General features: G+C 35.4%; 1 protein-coding gene across 26 annotated transcripts in view; it reads left to right on the top strand.

The window, feature by feature from the left end:
- Nucleotides 1-16,319, top strand: part of HDAC9 (histone deacetylase 9) — a 919,102-nt gene that overhangs the window by 515,671 nt on the left and 387,112 nt on the right. For 11 of the 26 annotated variants that reach the window (XM_012450680.2, XM_012450671.2, XM_012450673.3 and 8 more), the window contains 3 exons: nt 933-1,083; nt 2,135-2,261; nt 4,465-4,586. In XM_012450680.2, the coding sequence (XP_012306103.2) occupies nt 933-1,083; nt 2,135-2,261; nt 4,465-4,586 (400 nt within the window). The remainder of the gene's footprint in view (nt 1-932; nt 1,084-2,134; nt 2,262-4,464; nt 4,587-16,319) is intronic. The other 15 variants (XM_021674167.2, XM_012450674.2, XM_064380329.1 and 12 more) reach the window with 3 other exon arrangements.

Raw genomic sequence — 16,319 nt, 5'->3', positions numbered from 1 at the left:
ACTTAGAAGGCTAAGGTGGGAGGATTGCTTGAGCCCAGGAGGCTGAGGTTGCAGTGAGCTGTAATGGTGCCACTGCAATCCAGCCTGGGTGACAGAGTGAGACCCTGTCTCAAAAAATAATAATAATAAAGAGTGCAAGAATGCATCATATTCACATCATTCGTTGTTTGAAAGTGGAGTCAAGGGATTCGGAAAGCTAAAGAACAGTACACTAAAATGAAGTTCTGAGGAAGTTTCTGGTTAAGGAAGAGACTGGTTAAGTTTCTTCTTAACCAGTGTCTCTAATCTAAAGGCTTTTGTGTGCTGAATGAAAGAATAAAGGTTTTGCTATTTTGAGAGAATATATACATATAAAATACATTCTATGTATTACAAAAATATACAATGCATTGTCTATTGAGATCTGGCTCTATAAAGTTTTGAGATTTTTGGCATTTGTTTACTTCAGGTATACTTTCCCCAAAGTAACTTATATCTCCCCATTCTGTATTCGCTTTGATTATTTTTACACCATTTCTCAGGCTAAGAATGGAAGATTTCAGTTGTTTATTTATAATGTGAGGGACTTTGTAAAATAGGCTTCTGGGCAGTCCCTACCCTTCCTGTTTCATATATTTTATATGTTCAAAGAAAAGCCATTAAGAGAACTAAAGATTTACTTAAAGGAAACTAGAGGAGCTGTGTGAATTTAGTGGTAAGTTCTGATAGGAATGCAGAGATAATGGAGCCGCCGACAACTTGCCTGCTGATGCTGTTAAGGCCTCACTGCGTTAGTTACTCGTCCTTAGACTCCAGTGATTCTCAGAGAAAGTGGGGCAAATGTGAACTAAATACAAACAAGTTCCAAAAGCTTGTAACATTTCAGTTTTGCTCAATGATGACTATGAAGCTTAAAGAAATTGCACACTCTCATGTCTTTCTCTTCTCGCAAGTTGCAACAGGAACTTCTAGCCATAAAACAGCAACAAGAACTCCTAGAAAAGGAGCAGAAACTGGAGCAGCAGAGGCAAGAACAGGAAGTAGAGAGGCATCGCAGAGAGCAGCAGCTTCCTCCTCTCAGAGGCAAAGATAGAGGACGAGAAAGTAAGAGGCACCAGGGTAAACGATGGACTCTCTTTCCTCACAGTCAGCTGATCATTATTCGGAACAAAGCCTGATAAAGAGGGCAGTTAGACTCGTCAAAATGGTCTGTGTTTAATTAAAAACACAGATAACAGACCCAACTGTAAAGTTTTGACCTTCACATACCAGCTCACATCATTGAGTCTGCAGAGCATCTCAAGAAACAAACATAGCGTTATATGCCAAAGATGCTAATTTCTGTTGTTTTCAGCCTTAAAAATAATGTCATGCGAAAGCAGTCTAGTGTATGCAATCCTGTTTAATAATCAGCTTGTATCCGCGTCTCCTGACTATGCCTTCCTTAGTCCTGGACAAGTAATAACTGCTCTCTAAGTAAAGCCTTGCCTTCATTTAGTTTTGGCATACTCAGACTTTGAGGTTTAAGGCGTAACACTTGCAAAAGAACTATCCACAAGAGGGAGACAGATCCAAATAATTCCCCTGTATAAGGTCAGTTCAAAATCAGGTCCTAGCAAGGTTTAAAATTTGATGACTTGAGCTGGAATTGTCAGCAATATTTATTTGCTTAATACTCAAAGGGTTTTTTTTTTTTTTAAACTAAGGTTTCAAACTAGCCACTCAGAAAAGATTATTTTAATGGGTATAAGGGATTTAATATGAATCTAATCCCTTAAGATAACGTGATAATTCAAATACAGTGTTTTGTTCCTCTGCAATATTTTTTAAACTTAAAAAAAATTGATTTTCGGAATTCCCTTTTTGTAAAAGTAATTAAAGAAATCATTGAAAGTCTTTGGAAAATTTGCAGTTTAAGCTGTAGTTATAAAGCATTACTGTACTATTTTCTAAAGCATTTTTGGACTGTGGTTTCTTCTTTTAATAGGAAAACTTTATATGCTATGACCAGCGCTTTTACTTCTTAATCTTTGTTAAATATTCTAGAGTCGTGAGAGGACAAAACTTACCATCAACATCTGTTTCTGTCTGCATGTGCGTGTGTGTGTGTGTGTGTGTGTGTGTGTGTGCGTGTGCACGCGTGTATGTGTTTCAGGGGCAGTGGCAAGTACAGAAGTAAAGCAGAAGCTTCAAGAATTCCTATTGAGTAAATCGGCAACGAAAGACACTCCAACTAATGGAAAAAATCATTCCGTGAGCCGCCATCCCAAGCTCTGGTACACGTATGTTCAGTGTTTGGCTGTTTTCATTCCTGGGGTAAAGAACACAGGTGCTGTAGTTAGCCAACCTGGGTGCAAATCCTTAGCCTGCCATTTCTTAGCTGTCTGGCTGTGGGCAAGTTCCTCAAATTCTCTAGGGATCAGTTTCCTTCTCCATAAGAAAAGGAAAATAATAGTGCCTGCCCTCTGGAGTTACTGGGATGGTCCTATGAAATAACGTGGTTAAGCACAAAACAGAAAGAAGTGCTAAGTAAGTGGTAGCATTTATCATCTTGAGGGCAAGGAAGTATATGTTCTTTGATGAGTGAATAACTAACAAATTGCATTTTCCATGTTCATCTGGTGGATCTGATATCTATATAGTAATTTCAGAAGATTTAGCAGATTGTGATTTTATTACACTTGACTTGGTATACAATGGAGGTCAGAGCTATTTTCTAAAGACTAGTAGAATTTTGTCTCAAAGAAAAAAGGAAGGAAGAAAAAAGATAAGGGAGGGTAGGGAAGGGAAGAAGAGAGGTTGCTAAATACATCTCAAGTCTTGCGTGAAAAGTTTTACCCCTGCCCACCTCACCTCACTTTTTCCCAGCCAGAAAAATAATAGCTTGGCTTCTGACACACAAGCTGACAACATAATACACTGTGGTATTGTGGTTTTTATGGAACCGTATTTCCACAAGTCCAATACACAAATATTTCAATAAAATATAGAGGATATGGTGATTTTAAAACTCAGGGCGACTGGGCACAGTGGCTCACGCCTGTAATCCCAGCACTTTGGGAGGCCAAGGTGGGCGGATCACAAGGTCAAGAGATTGAGACCATCCTGTCCAACACGGTGAAACCCTGTCTCTACTAAAAATACAAAAATTAGCTGGGCGTGGTGGCGCACGCCTGTAGTCCCAGCTACTCAGGAGGCTGAGGCAGGAGAATTGCTTGAACCCAGGAGGTGGAAGTTGCAGTGAGCTAAGATCGCGTCATTGCACTCCAGCCTGGTGACAGAGCGAGACTCTGTCTCTAAAAAACAAAAACAAAAACAAAAACAAAAAACTCAGGGCAAAGAACAGACAAGCGAATCATATATGGATAATAGATAATAGTTTCATTTCTCTCATAAAAGTATTAGCAAATGACCATAGAATTTTACACTTAAATATTTTTCAATCCCTCACATCATTAAAGATAGGAATAGTACTTGATTACTCTGTTATATTGATATTGTAAGCAGCCTGGGAGTTCTATTTAAAGAGTTAATATACTTATAAGCCTATTTTATAGGTATCTGCCCTTCTCTGTATCCAAAAACAGGTAACAAACAGATTCCATAATGTTTTATAAATACTTTTTAATGATTTTCATAATTTCTGTCATGGATGTCAGTTGACATGAGAAATGAATCTCTGAAGAACAATTCCAAATATTTAATCAATATCACAAATGATTTAAAAAGAAACACTATTTTGTTATCTAAAACTGCACGCATAATTTATAGCTAATTTATAATTCAAAATTAAAGTCTGTTCTAAGAAAAGATAATACCATTTTAAAATGAGAAACAACTACATGCAAAGAATTTGTTAGTTAAAAGTTCATTACCTATTTTCTTAGGTAATACTAAACAGCTCTCACATGTTACTTAGCAATATTTTTGGCAGTTATAGCTAGATGAAACATCCTTAAACCAATAAAGTCTTAAGAATGTATGATTTAAATAAATAATACTGGTAGAACAATCATTGTGATGGTGATACTGTGTCTTGTTCATTGTTTTCATTACATATATAGTTACAGATACTTATACCTATTAGATAGTCAATGTTTAGTTCTATAAACTATTCTCCGGCAGCACAGCTGCATCTCTTAAATTGTATTCACCCAGGAAAAAGAAAACATTTTTAAAATCAGTTTCATATTAAAGAATATGATCCCCAATTCTTCACTATTGAAACTACTATTGAAGTCAGGAGATGTGAGCCTGTTGGCACAATCCTGTCTTTTCAGTAAAAAAGGCTACACACATGTACTCACATGTACTATCTAGCAGTTTTCTTTTAAATGAAGTACGTGAGGCTGTGGTTTGTGTACACTAAGGAGAAAGAGCAAAAACATAGCTGAGGCACGTGTGCAGCATGTGCAGTTGATAATTCCTGACCAACAGGAAGTAAAACCTACTGAGTAAATGGTGAAACTCCCTTGTCTTTTCTAGGGCTGCCCACCACACATCACTGGATCAAAGCTCTCCACCCCTTAGTGGAACATCTCCATCCTACAAGTACACGTTACCAGGAGCACAAGATGCAAAGGATGATTTCCCTCTTCGAAAAACTGGTAAGTTGGTTTAACAGGAACTCTGTTTGCTCTTCTAGAATACACCTGTAAGTTTCATTTTGCCACAGCTCTAGAGGAAAGTCAAAGGATTTGAGTCATAGATAATATACCTCCCCACCCTGACCCCAGCATAAGCAAACATGCTCACGTGCACATGCATACACACACCCTGCTTATTTCCACATCAGTTGATTCACAACATAATCAAAATATCTTTTTCATTTTAAAAGTTTATCATATTTGAATTTTAGCCAAATTATTTTCTTATTAGGAATAAATAAAAATAAAAATCTGATTTTTCAGAAAATCTAACTTTTCTCCATTAGATAGGGCCTCTGTAATATCTTTCATCAACCTCTTTTTCTGCTGAGCCTCAACCATTTACCACAAAAATTAGAATAATACACTTTAACATTTTTCGACAAATATTTTACAGACCTTAAATTTTAATTGTTTTTGTGTTGAAAGCAGGTAAGGCCAAAGCTACCTTCTGAGTGAGTGACTTGCCTAATATCTCATGGATTATAATAGAACTCAGAGTGAAGTTATACCTGATAATCTCATGCAGTTATGTTAACATTTATTTAGGGGAAATAGCACAATGCAGCTTTTATTTGGAATTTAGTAAACAGTTCTGTGGCTCTGAGGATTCTATTTGTTGTTCTATCTTTGTCTCCGTTCTGAGCACTCTGATATGTATATATTTACTGTCTTATATGCTCTTACTGCTATAATAAATATGATTAAACCTTAAATAGATATACATATAAATAGCATTTGGGTACATTCTATTCTAAATCTCATGTTGTTTGCCAAAGACAGTTCTTTAGAGACAGTAGTAAATTTAAAAATGTTTATCTCCACAACTGATCTGAAAAGATATTCATATAAGATAGCTTGGTCTATTGTATTTGACTCAAATCTATGGGAAGAAGTATAGATTTATTTATTTTATATATGAAATCTGCTGAGTGAAAATAATTTCATTTTCCCAAGCAATTTTGATAATTAAAATGAATATAGATTGTAAAAACACATGCTGAAGCTATTTTCTGTCATGTTATTTACCTGTAGCATGATAAAGATTTAAAAATAAAATTAATTATGAATAAGAATTTATTACTCATCATCTAGCCTGTATTGTACCAGGCACTAGGAAAGGATGTTTAACCACTGCAAAACAACCTGTGCTTTTTACTTTAAATAGCCCAAAGATTTTTGCATTTCTACTAAACGATGATAAGTATTATAAAATACTTTAATAGAAGTCTATTCAAAGGCAAGGATAATTGAGTTTTATGCACTGCATCAGAATTTCACACTATTGTCTACAATCAGAATGTCTTTCTTATAAAGAAACTTTTCTACGGTAAAAGAACGAAAGCAAAAAGTGAGCCTCTGTTATTTCTAAAACATAAGTGTAGTTTATGAAAAGTGAACTATAAAGAGCATGAGTTTTAGAATGTGGGGACTTTGATCTGCAGACTTGACATTTATTTGTGAGTTGCATGAGTAGGAGCTATTTACTGAAGTTATGTAGATACTAACCCAGGTCTTAGGGCAGTGACTGGCATTCAAGAGTCCAAGGAGTTACTGAAAGGAAAGAAAAATATGGATTCTCCTTATGGCAGGAGGTTACTGATGAGTGATACAGTTACATTCACAGAGAAAGCCTTCTTTCCTGCCGAGCACACAGCCTTTGAATATGTCCTTACCACTGGGATATTGAAAACTGACTGCAGAACTGATACTGACTTTGAAAAGAAGTGGAATTTGGGAACATTAAGCACACAGAGAGAAAATCTGGTATTTTTAATACTTAAGGAGAAGTAGTAGAAACCCATACTTTGTGCCCCACTGTTGCCATGCGAACAGCTTAAGGTTTTTCCTCTGTGAAGTATTAATAACAAGCTGTTAATTTATTCTCATAGAAATTCTCAACCCACAACAAAATTTAAAAAGAAATCCTGCTTAGGATATATATGCTACAAGCCCTATTTAAATCCGTACAAATATGCAAGACATTTTCCGCGCCTTATTATGTGCTATGTAATAATATTGAAAATCCCTGTTCTTTTCTAGAGGTATTTTTTCTGTATTTGCTCAGTATTTCACGTTTCTTCCTTTTATGTTGAAAATATGATATTTATGAAGTGTCTGGCTGTTGATCTGCAATGCTAAACATTTTCAGGCATTGTAGTAATAAAGTTCTTGAACAGCCATTAATACTTTAATAACTCTATAGGGGTTTCAAAATATTCCTTAATTCAATTTTCATTGTCTGTTTAAGAAAAGTAAGATATAATTAAATACAGATGTTTTCAACACACTATCTAAAATACTTAGAGATATCCTTTATTAATTACAAAATAGATGGAACTCTTTCAGCTTTTATAAATATAATCTATTTGGTGTCTTTACAATTCCACTGTGAGAAAACTTAAGACATATATTTGCACTAAAAGAACAACACTGAAATGTTGTCAAATAATAATTTTTACTTCAACATTTATTGTATTTCAGTGATTCAAAAGTCTTTACAAAGTGAACAACAAAATTTTACCTTAATGAAACATATGTGATGATTGGGTAAACTGTTTAAAATAACTTATATAAAGCTGCATTATAGTAAATGAAATCTAGAATAGTGTCAGTGATCACAGAGTGTAAGCACCAGCACAGCTACTGTAGAGTGATGCTTTGTTATTAGACCCAGATGCTAAACCTCTGTTGTCTGCTTGGATTTCATTGACCTCAATCTTAGAGTTAAAAGACTTGTTAAATGAGTGTATTCTATCATTTGATCTATGTATGATACTATTTAAGTTTCTTTTAAATCTACATCAGCAATATGTATTAGCAAGCAACATTTATGAGAGTAAAACGAATCAGAGTTAGAAAAGTCCTAATGATCTTACATTGATTGAGGTAGCCCTAGGGATGTCCCTTAAGCAGTGAGCACAATTTGGAACCTCTCTTGACCTTTAAAGACCTTCCAAAGACAGTGATAACCCAGGAACAGTTAACTACAGAAATCTCACTTGCCGCGGAAATCTGACCTATGTCAGACAAAGTGGACCTTTACTTCCTTCCCCTTAGGAGAATCATAGCTGCTCCTAGAATTGGGGCATTTTAGAAACACGGAATTATATTAAGAGTTGGCTCTACTCATGCCTATTCCGATTCACTTTCCTTTAAAATGTAAGAACGGAGTGTCTTCTCCTCCTTTCACAACAACAAACATCAAAGGCTTTACATAACTAGCTTTGAATTTGAAAATAACATAATTGGTTTTAATTTTTATATTTATTGCCCACACTTAAAGTAGTACTTCCTTCTAGAATTATACTTTATAATTTCTTTTGTTCTATAACACAAGGATGTGTTGATATCAAAATTTGGAATATTTTACTAAACATACTTTGGCTGAAAATAGTATCATTGCTGTAGTAGGTGACTTTATTGTTTTTATATAGTGTACTGCTGGACTCATAATAAACTATTAAGTAGGGAAAGGAAGTTTTGGAAATAGTACATATTTCCTGGCATTTTGGAAATGGTACATATTTCTCGCAGAGATTCTACATATGTGGTGACTTTGAACTGACCTTCAAAACCATTTGGATTTTGTTCCAGTGAGTGTGTGCATATGGTTTCATAAAATATTGTGATAAAAATTTTTAGAAGTTTTATGCTCCATTATATTATTGAGGTTTTACCCAGTGAACTTTGGCTTTCTTTAAATATTACAGCCTTTCCATTTAATACTTCTCAACAAAGTGAGTTGGCTGGCTAGATTAACCTCTTAAAGTACAGAAGCCATATAAAGCTTTGCTTGGGCTAAGAAGAGGCTTTTCTAGCCCCACTGAAAAATTTATTTTAATGGTCAGCAACACTAGAATAAGACTCAAAGATGGAAAGGGTCCAAACACAAGTGAAGGTTTTGGAAGGCCAATATCATTTTCCATACTGACTAAATTGGAAAGAAGGCAGAGATGAGATATGCAGCTTTATAAACTTCCTCTTGGTATGGCAGCCAGCAGTTATGTTCTAGTACCTTGATGACCTATTCAAGTCATTATAGTGAAAATAACAATATATTTTTTAGTGGTTTAGAATATCTCTTCTTCTCTCTCTCTTTCTATGCCTTTCTGAATACACTTGTGCATGTGTGCATTGCATACGTGAACATTATACACATTTCTGCAAAGATATCACTAAGATGGCTTAGGCTTATAATGGTATTTGCTCAAAATCTTATTCAAGGTTGACAAACATAGAGTATTTTTATATATTTTAGGACTCTATCTTGGTTACATTGTTTTGACTAAACTTGTTTAAAATTATTGAAATATACTCTAGTAATGAATTTTATGCCAGTTTTCTCAGAATTGAGAAGTAATATGGCCATTGCAATTCAGGCTTTGAATCCACACATACCACTTGCAAATTTGGGTCCTCATTCGTGAGTGATTAAACTCTCTAAGCCACGATTCCCTCATCTGTCAAATGAGGAAAATAATTGCACTTGATTTGCACAGTTATTTTGAGAATGTAATTAAATAATGCGTGGAAAGCACTTGGGATCATACCTAGGATTTAAGGAGTGCTTACTCTTGATTGTATGTTGGTAGTTGACAAAGAAATTTTATTTATTTCTATTATGTCAAAACTAAATCTCTTTTTGTTGTAGAAGGTCTTTTTAATGTCTTACATTCTTCTACCTTTATTAATAAAACAAGTCAACTAAAAAGAGTGATCAGTATTTTCTTTTTAAGCTATGGGCAACTCTCAAGGCTACTGTCAAAATGGTGATAAAGTTCTTTGTTAATTTGCATATTCTCTAGCATTTCAAAGCTCACTATGGTATCCAGAGGAAGCAGCAGGCTGCATGCCTATAGTCCTAGCGACTCAGGAGGCTGAGGAGGGAGGATTGGTTGGCCCAGGAATTTGAGTCCAACCTGGGCAACAAAGGGAGATCCTGTCTCTTAAAAAACAAAATTAAAAACGGAGCAGCAGGCTTGTTTTTGTTGTTCGCCAGAGGAGGAAGTCTGATTGATGATCTGTGCTCACTAGGGTCAGAGTTTTAATTTCTGCTATTAACTTCATTTAAAAATTATTAGACTTTAAGAAAAGTTTTAGATTTACAGAAAATCAAACAGCTACATCGTTGCCTCCTCCCAACCCCTAGGTCTCTTTTTTAATATCTTGCATCAGCGTGGTACATTTGTTGCAATTAAGGAACAATTATTGATACATTATTGTTAATGTCGTCCATAGTTTACATTCAGGTTTACTCTGTGTTGTAAGACTCCATGAGATTTAACAACTGCATCATGTCATATATCCACCGTTACAGTATAGTATAGAATAGTTTTACCGCCCTACAACGTCCTGTGCCCCACCAATTCATCCTTCCCTGCACCCAGCCTTTGGTGACCACTAATTCTTTCACTGTCTCTATAGTTGAGCCTTCTGGGGAATGACATTGAGCTACAATATATGACCTTTTCAGACTGGCTTCTTTATTTGGCAAAATGCATTTAAGATTCTTCCATGTATTCTAGTAGCCTGAAGCTTTTATTGTTACTGAATAATATTCCATTGTGTGGCTGAACAACTGTTCATCCACTTACCTCTTAAAGGACGTTTTTGTTGCTTCCAAATTTTGGTGATTATGAATAAGCTGCTATAAACATTCATATGCAGTCTTTATGTGGACATGTTTTCAACTCAATTGGGTAAATACCTAGGAGTGTATTAACTGGATCTTATGGTAAGACTTGTTTGTTAAAAAAACAAAAACAAAAACAAAACTGTCAAACTGTCTTCCAAAGTGGCTATACCAATTTGCATGCCCACCAGCAATATAACAGCTCCTGTTGCTTCACATACTTGCCAGCACTTTGTATTTTCAGTTTCTTTCTTTTTTCTTTTTTTTTATTGTAGCCATTCTAATAAGTATGTAGTGGTTCCTCATTGAGGTTTTAATTTGTAATTCCCTAATGATGAATGGTGCCGAGCATCTTTTAATATGCTCACTCGCTATCTCTGTATCATCTTTGGTGAGGTGTCTTTTTAGATATTTTACATTTTTTTAATTGGGTTGTTTGTTTTCTTATTGTCGAGATTTAAGAATTATTTGTGTATTTTGGGTACAAATTATTTGGTATTTGTCTACAAATGTTTTTTCTCAATTGATTTATCTTTTAAGTCTCGTATCAGTGTCTTTGAGAGAACAGAAGATTCTAATTTTATTACACATCAATATTTCCTTTCATGGATCATGCTTTTAGTTTTATATCTAAAAATTTGTTGCCAAATCCAGGGTTACCTAGATTTTCTCTTATGTTTTCTTCTAGAAATTTTACAGGATTTCATTTAGATCTGTAATTCACTTTGAGTTACTTTTAATGAAAACGATAAGGTCCTTGTCTACATTCATTGTTTTGCATACTGATATCCAATTTTGCTGGCAACATTTGTTGAAGAGACTATCATCCTTTCTCCAGAGAATTGCCTGAGTTCCTTTGTCAAATATCAGTTGACTCTATTTGTGTGGGTTTATTTCTGGACACTCTATTCTATTTCACTGGTCTATTTGTCTGTTCTTGTGCCAATATCACACTGTCTTGAGTACTGTAGCTTCATGGTAATTCTTAACATTGGGTACTGTCAGTCCTCTAACTCTTCTTCCATATCATGTTGGCAGTCCTGAGTCTTTTGCCTCTGGGTATTGAGTAAATCCTAGAGATGAATGACATAAGACCATATGAAAATATTTAGTCAGAAAGAGAATGGGGAGGCTGCCACATGAAGAAAGACCATGACTGTTAAGGTAAAGTCTCATCTTTCTTTTAAGGGGCAGATACCAAGAGCAGAATGTAAAAGACAAAAATCAGAAAGTTTGTGTTTAGAGAAAGTTTGAGTTTTAAAAATAGGTATGTTAAAGTTTGAAACTTTAGGCTGATGAGCAGGAAATATTTTTAAATCTCGTTTGAAGAAATTAAAGTGTATAGTCTAAGAAGTTGTACATGTTTATAATTAGAAGGAAATGAAAGAATACAGGTGGAAGAGCAGCTCAGAGACTGAGATGGTGAGATGTCTTCCTTCAACACTGAGTATAGTCAGTTTATCACTTCATAGAATGAAGATTAGAAGGGACTGAATATATTGGGAAGAACAGTCCATTCATTTTGTCATTTTTATTAAAGTTTCATTAGCTATCTTCTAATTCCAGCTGTTCCAAAGAAAGAGGTCATTTACAAAGTTGTCCCTTTTAATTTTGGGAAATGAGACAGGAGAGAAGGAAAAGGACAAGAGCAAATTTCTACTCAGCACTTAACACTGGGCTGGAAATCGTGGTCACTCTGAGCACAGAGAGAGGATTAAGGAACATTTTTGCTTTCAAGGAGCTGAGTCTGGCTCTAAGAGATTTTTCTCCACCACCCCTAATGTAAGCATCTTCTAAGTTTTCTGATTAACAGTCTCTTTTTATAATGCTTACACTCAAAATCTGCCCCTCTCCTAAACAATGAATTAGAAAAAAACAAAAATTCATTTAAATTTATTGTTGTGGCTATAATTTTTCTTTCTCCCTGTGTTGTCAAACTGAGCTTATTTTATCATTACCTATATGACTGAATTTAGAATAACTTTCATTGAGCATTTACTCTAAAGTCGTTATCATGCTAGGTTATGATGTTATAGAAATGTGCGTTATCTGATTCAGGTTTTGGTCTCTTCTAATACAGCGTTCTCAAAGAATACCGGGGATTCTCAAATCCCCAAATCAGTGCATTTTTCTCAGTCATCCTTTTTCTCTGGCTTTTGACCCCATTTTCCAACCCATGCTTCTTAAAATTTTAACCTCATGAGCTGCACTTTCATTCATCAACCTCTCTGTTTTTACCACTGTATCCTTTAAATATGAGGTTCCTAAAATTGCATGGTCTCTTCCATTGTTTTAACTTTTTTATTTCAATTGTCACCATCTTCGATCCTACTTGTTACTCATTCTCATCAGTAGCTGTTGGTCAGGACTGCCTTCATTTTTTTTCCTCTAAGTTCTTTCATTTGGGATCTAACTCCACATCTCTAAACTTAAACCCTTTCATAGACTTCAGGCTAACATTTCCAAGATATCTCTCAACTATTTAAATGTAACAGATTTGGAAATGTGACCTTCCCATCCTCCATACCTCAAGACTTTCTCCTCCTGCTGAGTTTCTCAATTCTGCCAATGTCTCTCTCCCAAATATGCAAGCTTGACTTTTGGGTTCGGTTCTGGCTCTGTCATCGTCGCTGTTCTTTAGTCCACTCTGTCACCAAGTTACGCCTTTTCCCCTACCTACTTTTTCTCCTTTTTAAAGTAGAAAGCATCTGTTCAAATGTATTTTTTTCTTCCATAATAGTGTAAACCTTGCACAGAGTAAGTGCTTGGTAAATATTTCTTGAATGGAGTCTCTCATTTTCTCTTCTTGTCTGATGCTTAGTACTTGCTAAGAAATGATGAATCATAATTAAAGCCAACAAAATATGAATCAGAGCAACATTCTATTTTTTTGACCCATCTTAAGTACAACATTTTTTCTACCCATCTTAAGTATAACATTTAAACCATCTGAAATAGAATAAACTGGTTAGAAAAACAGTGTTCCTCTTTGAGCCCCTCCAGAATCTGAATTCAGTGAAAATCTGTTCAAACCATAATTCTAATTAAAGGTTTTAGCTGCCAAATAATATGTTCTGGTTAAAGCCAAGTTAGTATTATGGAGTGTTTCATGAATAACAGCAGAAGCTTTATGCTTGCTGTTGATTTTCTCATGGGAAACTCAAGTAAAGGAGAATGATACCTCCCTGTTGACTTTAACTTTTAGAAATGCAAAGCATGCTGAAATTGTACATAATTCTCTTCTAAAGAAAAGGAAATCGCATTTCAATGGTTTTCCTCAGTGTCTTATTGAGTTATGGTGGGGCACAATTATGTCTGTTAAATTGATTTACCAGATGGAAGGTTACACTTCACATTTAGCTGATTAAGTTGTAAGAGACTGGAATTGTATCTCACACTATAAAGGTCATATATAAAATTAAAAAATATTTTGATTAGCTGTTTTGAAGCAGTTAAAAGTTGAAACTTGTTTCTCCTTCTCTTTTACTTATATAAACTAAAAATGAAGTTGTTCGTAGAAATAGGCCTATCACAGAATTGGTATTTGGCTTAATAATACCTCAAATGGAATCTGTAGAACAACAGCAACAAGAAAAGAGAAATCTTCCAACTCAGGTTTTAGAAACTGCTTATCTTGGCTATTTAATGTATTCTTAGTATTTTATGATTAAATTAAATGATCCTTAATTTATACATTTATACTCTATGGAACTTTCACAGAAAGATTTAATAGAAAAAAAAGTTATGCTTTTTGCCTTTTTTCTCTTTTGGTTCTTTTGCAAAAACACAAATACATTAATAAAGCTTTTACCATAGAAAATTAAATGTGGCAAAGTATTTGCTAAGTATTAAGCAAATTGTTGCCCTGGCATTTTTGCTGTGTGACCATCTATCATTAATACTGCTCTTTAATATCCTACTACATTACCTAAAAGTAATGCATTAAAAATACAGCCCAGTAAATCTGATCTAGTCAGAACCAGTATTTCAGAATATTCAGACTTCCAAAATAGCACCAATCTTGGAATTCATTCAACTACTACATTGCTTTCCTGTGGATGCTGTAACAAATTACTTCAAACCTGGTTGCCGAATGCAGTCTATATTTATCATTTTATAATGCTGGAGGTCAGATGTCCAAAATGGCTTTGACTGGGCTAAAATCAAGGCATCACCCTGGTGTCTTCCTTTCTGGAGACTCGGGAGTGAATCCCTCTCCTTGTTTCTTCTGGCTCCCAGAGGCTGCATGCAAGCTCTGGCCGTGGACTCTTCCATCCTCGTGGCTACCAGGACCAACCAAGCCCTTTTCAAATGGCATTGTGCTGACACTTCTCTGCCTCACTTCCTTATTTTTTAAGGAGCCCTTGGTTAATCCAAGTTAATTTTTTTATCTTTAAGTCAGTTGACTGGCTACCTTAAATCCATCTGTAACTTTAATTCCCCTTTACCACCTAATGTGACATAGTCACAAATTCTGGGGAGTAGAACATGGATGTGTTTGGAGTGAGGCATTAGTCTACCTACCCCAATTGCTTAGAGTTTTTGTTAAGACCATGTTTTCTACAGTGTACTTTGACTTACTACCTTTTTACCATTTTATGTGAAATTTGTTTGAGATGCTTTTATCCAGACAGTCATCCAGAGAAAGTTGACTTAACAGAAGATGTTTAACTGATGATCTGTCTAGAAAAGGATTCAAGGAAGGCCTGAATGAATTCAGAGGTAAAATTTTGCCTTTATAGCCATTCAAAATAGGTAATATTGTTTCCTTTTAAATATTTATTACAAAGAAAATTCATAACATAGTCCAGTAAAGTTATAAATGCTATTGAGATAGAACTGAATTACCAAGAATATTCCAAAACCCTAAAGGTTGTCTAAAGATTATAAAATCAAAACTGGCAAAGCAAAATAAATAATAATAGATGTCGAAGTGACTTGGAAGTTTCTGAAACAGGAAAAGAGCATGAAGCAAGGTAGTATTTGAACTGGGGGGAGGACAATCTCCTGTTGGTCAGAAGTCAGTACTGACCCCTTGTCAGTGGGGCTGCTGATCATGGTACCTGAATGTATCTGAGGGTCTGTGGAGTTGAATAGACTAGTGGTTGTACCTAAAGACCTGAAATTATATTGAGAGAAATAATAATAATTAGTAACAATAATTAGACATTTAAAAATACTTGTACATGAGTCTCTTTATTGAGCTGAACAATGTGATTCCCTAAAGAGATAAATGAAACTGAGTTCTGTCCAGAAATCTCAGAAGCACCCTGGGCTCCTAGTTTTCCTTCATTTCATCTGATGCTTGTGTTACTGGTTGCTCTAAACCTCCTCTTTCTTATCATGCCTGCTGTTGTAGTTCATTCCCTATTTTGTTCCGTCCCCATTCCAGTTATTAACCACTGACTCCATCACACTCCTGTCTAGTCAGCCCTTTGACAGTGTATTCTTCCTGCCCTCTAAAAGAGCCATTTACTGCCTCTTCTGTTATGTACAAGGCTAAAGCTCCTCCATAGAAAGCACAATCTCTCTCCTCTCCTCATTCCCTCTCTGACCTCTCTTAGCTCTCCCCACTCCACTACCTCATACCCCTTTGCCCTAGCAGTACTGAAAAACTGAAATTCCATGAGCAAATATTTCTGTTTCCCATTCAGATAAGGCGTTGTCATCTGGTTTTCCAAATGCTCCTTACTCTTCTTAAAGTGTCCTCTTGAATAATTCATACTCATCTTCACATGCTCGGCTGATACATACTTCTTTGTTAAGCTTTTCCTGGTGCCTTCCTACCCACCGGGCCACCCCAAATACTCACTTCATATTTTGTGTCAAATGTATATGCCCAAATATGGCCAGACATATCTCTGTGCATATATCTCTATATTAAAAGCCTCTCATCTCCACAAGCATAGAGACTACCCTCTAGACCCAGTAGGGCTGGACCCTATAGAGATTGTGCCACTGCACTCCAGACTGGGCGACAGAGCAAGACTCCGTCTCAAAAACAAAACAAAACAAAAGAAAACGCCAGAAAACATTCATGTTAGCAAGTTGATGTTGTA

The sequence above is a fragment of the Aotus nancymaae genome, unplaced genomic scaffold (assembly GCF_030222135.1).
Source record: "Aotus nancymaae isolate 86718 unplaced genomic scaffold, 86718_ANA_hifiasm-v0.15.2.pri h1tg000025l, whole genome shotgun sequence".
NCBI classification, from domain to species: domain Eukaryota; kingdom Metazoa; phylum Chordata; class Mammalia; order Primates; family Aotidae; genus Aotus; species Aotus nancymaae.
This window is presented reverse-complemented; position numbering and strand designations above follow the sequence as displayed.